The 5,101-nt window shown below is 42.0% G+C and overlaps 1 protein-coding gene across 1 annotated transcript; it reads right to left on the minus strand.

Moving 5' to 3' along the window:
• Positions 1-2,820: 2,820 nt before the first annotated feature.
• LOC128720751 (uncharacterized) lies at positions 2,821-4,304 on the minus strand. Its single transcript, XM_053814446.1, has one exon. It carries the CDS (start codon positions 4,302-4,304, stop codon positions 2,952-2,954), a length of 1,353 nt encoding a protein of 450 aa, XP_053670421.1. The 3' UTR covers positions 2,821-2,951.
• Between the last annotated feature and the right edge of the window lie 797 nt (positions 4,305-5,101).

The raw sequence follows: 5,101 nt of genomic DNA on the forward strand, positions 1-5,101 counted from the left end.
ATTTAGTTGTTTGTGTGTTGAAAAATCACGCAAACGCTTAAGTCAGGGCTTAGGGTTTGACAGCCATAGAAAGAAGGGTCACTTTAAGACGCAAGGGTTGGTTTCGATCGATGGTAACGTGACCGGGCAGAAACTGTCGCACGAAGGATCGGTAAGATTTTATCAGTTTTAATGGTACGTTTTTTGCACGAAAGCTTTCTACCTAAATTGTACCTAACCTAAATAAAATTATTCTATAAATTCGCAAGAAAATTTATTCGTTTCTACCATATTCATTGGCATCTAATGAAAGATAACTTAAATAATATAAGATGTAAAATATGTATATGTCTCTCACATAAAGTACTCTCATAAATATGTTTTCTTATCATTCCTTCAAAAAATGTTGCAAGAAAAGTTTAACGATAGGCAGTTTAGTGAAAATGGTTAACAAAAAACTCGTAAATTATTGTAACCGCCAACGGGTAGATGAGAAGGAGAGAGCAATAAAAAACATCTTTATAAGCCAACTCGATACGGTCGTGCATACCGATGATTGACATTTTTGGAAGCCATCACGTACCGGCACGGATTCGGGATTGCTTTCGAGATCGTCTGCGTACGGAGTGGGGATAAATAAGTTCGCACCTTTTATGCTACACCTCCAACGGTGTTGATGAGCTTTTCCCAAGAAGCCCATCCAGTGAAGGTTTTCGTCTGTTTTGTTTTTTTTTATTTTTCTCATCATTTTGCTCGGAAGCAGAAGAGCTACTTCCGTATTCTGCTCCGAAAGCGGTCGAGTTGTTAATAATCAGGAGGTGGAGCACACAACGTTTCGGGAATGCGGAAAATCAATCGACGAAAAAGCCATCGTCTAGTGTCTTGAGGCCCATTGCTGAGTCATAGACCGTGAGGGCATGAGGGGAGCCGAATTGTAAATTTTAGAATTCAATACACGCAAACGATTTCCGGAAACGGTTTGCTGAGCACCTCTCTCAGGAGGTAACCATAAAGTGACGTTGCGTGTCTAATGAAGGTATGCATATCTCAAAATAACCAGCTTCAGAGCATCATCGATTTTTCTCTGAAGGATATCGTTCTATAACGTTTTAATTTGGCGAAAGTGAGCAAAAAAACTTACCTTTACTTTTTTGATGCAATTTTCAGCCCAGTTTGTCTTGCTAGTACCTGTAATGAATATAATGTTTTTAATTGCAATCCAATGTTTTGTTTGATGTAGCGAGCACCATCATCCTTGAAAGTAGCAATGTAGAATACATTATCGTCGCAGTAATCAAACACGTGTTAATAGAATTTTGTTTAGTAATAATTTATTGCCTTCGACTTCTTTGCCGTGGTATCAATTCTATCAATACGCTTGCATTCGCGGCTGTGTTTGTTAGCTTGTTTGTTGGTATTTTTTGTTAAAATTCTCCAATTTTGTATCATTATCGTGTGAAGAACAATGTTACCCTATTTAATGTTGCCCTTGTAGCATTTTGTCCGATTTATTTGGGTTGTTGTATTAAGATTCTTCTTCATTTATCTCAACCTTGCTTCCTTCTTTTTCTTTGCAGGTATGTATTGTAATTTTTTATCAGGCAAATGATAAAAAAAATTGAAGGACTCAATGTTTTTGTCTTATTTTCAAGGCTATTTGTGATTTGTGCTTTTTTTTGTATTTTTTTTTTCATTTGCTCATACGCGTTTTTGTATTTCTTCTGTGGCTGTCTTAGCTTTGCTGTCGGATCAGGCTTCGGTTTTTCTGCATATGGTTGTTTTGAGTTGCTTTCAGCTACTGTTTTTGTTTACTTAAATCATTACTAAGCCATTACAGTATTAGCTTACCTTATATTACTTAAATCTACATTTTATTACTTTGTATATATTCCTACTTGCGATTGTTATGCCTATCGTATTGGGTGCATATTTTCAAAACATTTGTTTTTTCTTTCTACATACAATTGGGTAAAAGTATACCTGACCTTTTGTGTATTTTAGCAGGCTAACTTACGTACTCTATAAATTCCTGCTGAACTAAATGAAAAATTATTTAATTTTAACTATACTTTTATTTGGCTGATCGTTTTCTAGGGACCAATCTTTAAATTCTGTTCTTGAATTCTTCATCAAAATACCGGATCAATGAGAAGGGGTATTGTGTCTTAAATTCGACTAGTATTCATATTCTTTTAAAAAGAAAATAGAAGCATATTCTTTCAAAAGTGCCGTCTACCTGATAAAGTTAAGGAGTCTAAATAGCTCAAATTACAAGGTAAACACAAGAAAAGCGTTTCCACCACTAATCATCGGAAGGATTCTAGCTAATGTAACTGGATGATATATACGATTTGCTATATAAAGATGCATTTTAATTGGATTGAACGTGTTGGTGGTTATCTTTTGCTTTGGATTTGCAGGGAAAGTGGTTGCGATTTAAATTTGATAATTATATTATAAAGATATGACTATTGAACAGCTAAAGATTGTTTAATAAATACGTAGCTTTTCTTAATGTTGACGAAAATCATGTGTGTGATAAACGTTCTAGCAACTTAACATCTTATACCTAATACTTATTTCAGTTAATTTACTTAAAATACTACATGCTAAACATTGCAAGCTTAAATAGTTACTAATAATATCTAAATTAAAACCTTTTTACACGACAACGTTGGCATTAGACGCATGAAAAAATTCCTATGACCATTGCTTTCTTCTCAAAGATTACTGGAATGTCCTTGGCAATGCTACACATATTAGATGGTAGTCAAAATAAACATGTTCTTTTCCAATCAATCGTCTTTCTCGATGAATAATCAAGCAAACTGTAGATGGTGTTGCAAGAGCACATGTTAGATAAGGTACACACCACTTCACGTACTACAGGTATCGATCATGTCATTGAGCTTTTGAAAAAAAAAGATCTACTTCCAATAGCTAACTACTGTCTATACTGGTTAAATAGACTTCTAGCCAAATTTAGTTCTCTTATTAGAAGGGGGCTCATCATCACTCTCATCCTCCTCTGTGGAGTTGTTCAGTTCATCATCAATCGATGGCTTAGGTGTTCGGTCCACGACGACATCGCTCGACTCGTTTGCTGACCTCGCATTGGCAGATTCTGCACTAGTCTTCCGAGCATTAACAGAAGGTGATCTCGTGCTGCAGCTCAAGGTGGCCACACTAGGGTGCTCCATGCTATCCTCCGACTTCGTGCAGTCGTCCAAACTGTCTACTCCGAATTTGAGGTCCTTAGACGAGTCGTCCGATCCGAGTGTGCTCTTGGCATCGCAGTTGCTCTCATCCGAAGGTTCTTCGATCGCGTGATTTCCCTCCGTCATGGCCAACGATTTTGAAGCGTTTCCGTTGGAGGCTTTCGTGGGCGAGCCGTCCTCTGTAGGATTACTGTCGGTGTTTATACTGCTCGTGGCAGGGATTTCGCCCTCATCGGTGTGATTTCCTTCCTCCGGAACGCTCTCTAGCAGATCCGGTTGCAACTCACTAGCTACGTAGTGCGTCCAGAGAGCCAGTTCTACCTTGTGTGGGGACCATTTCCTTTCGTGGGGTTTCAGCACTGTGCTAGTCGTTTGTTCCGGTTTGCTTTTTGCCACAGGCGCATCACTAGAAGAGTCACCATCGGATGAGCTGGAACCGTCTTCATCGTCGTTGTTAGGGCTATCGCCAACGCCATTACCAGCCCGTTTTGCTGAGCTCGTTGGTTCCTCCTGCATTACATCACTCGTGAATGCTTCCGGATGGCATTCGCGGTTCAACCGATCCGTCACGACGCGGATGTGTCGCACGAAGTTCATGTACTCTCGCGTCGTATAGTCGATGCCCTCGATCTCTGGTATCGCCATGAGGCACTCGTCCGCCATGAATGGAGCCGTTTCCGGGGCGGCTGCAGCCAGCAACGCCGATGCCATCGTCGTCCCGACACCTTTCAGGTTAGACAATGCCGTTATGGCCTGCTCCAGGTTGGGCAGCTTGCGGAAAGCTTTGCGTGTTTCCGCTTGCACCGCCCGGGGCGTGTTCACCTTGATCAGGTAGGACAGCTGTGGGAAGAATTTGCCGCGCGTTTGCTTCCACTTCATCGTCTTGACAAGCTCCTCGTGCACTATGTGGCGATCCTTGCCGCGCTTCTTGATCAGCTGAGGCAGTTTGTTCTGGTACCAATCGTCCAGCCGGATCAACTCGTCCGGTTTCTTGCACTTGTTTTCTGCCTTCAGCTTCAACACCTGCGGGTAGAGCGCGAGCACGTGTTCGAACTGCGCCGAGTTGCCTCGCGTGAAGAATGACGCCGTATCCTTCACCGAGGACATTCTGTTTGTGTGAGTGAAACAGCACGACAAAACGCAAGAAAAACGGAGAAAATGGGTGGGCACCTACGCCCCGTCCAAAATGGCCGTCGGAGCAGCAAGCTGTAAGAAAGGAATGGATCGCATGCAAAAAATAATGAAAAATTCTACCCCCAATGATTTCCGAAAGGGGGCGCAATAGTGTTCTATTCCGCGGCGTACCAGAATGAAAATTAGCTTGTACCATATCGTACCCACTCCATGCCACAATCCCCGAGAGCCGTGTTTTGGTTCTGGAAAAACAAACGGTCGTGCGACAGCTCCCGCGAGGGTTTTCGAACGCTTTTCCGGACGATAATGCCAGTCTACCGGCGGAGCATGCAGGTATTTCATATGTCCCGGTAATTATTACACCGGTTCCGGACAGGAGAAACTGTAAAGTTTCCTTCTATCCTTCCGCTCCGTCTCGGGATAACCCGACAAATGAACCCTTTTATTGTTTACAGCAATGCATTAATCACCCAGGGTTTCCATCCAACCCGACTAGGAACGTGCTCGAACGGGAGCACGGAAAAGGACACTGTGTTTCCGAGCGACCGGCCGGTAACCGAGAGGGGTGAAAACTCAGACAGAAGCAATAAAAAAGGAAAAACTTTATCTACGAAGCTTATCTCTCTCCCTCACCGGTGGAGAGCCGCTTTTCTTCTCGACAGGAACGGTTCTCGGTTCAACGGTGTTGGTTCACGCGATCGCGAAACGCGGCCGCAGGAAAGTGGATAAAACAAAACAGTAAAAAAACCCTTTTCACTAATAACGTCAAT

The sequence above is a fragment of the Anopheles nili genome, chromosome 2 (assembly GCF_943737925.1).
Source record: "Anopheles nili chromosome 2, idAnoNiliSN_F5_01, whole genome shotgun sequence".
Classification (NCBI taxonomy): domain Eukaryota; kingdom Metazoa; phylum Arthropoda; class Insecta; order Diptera; family Culicidae; genus Anopheles; species Anopheles nili.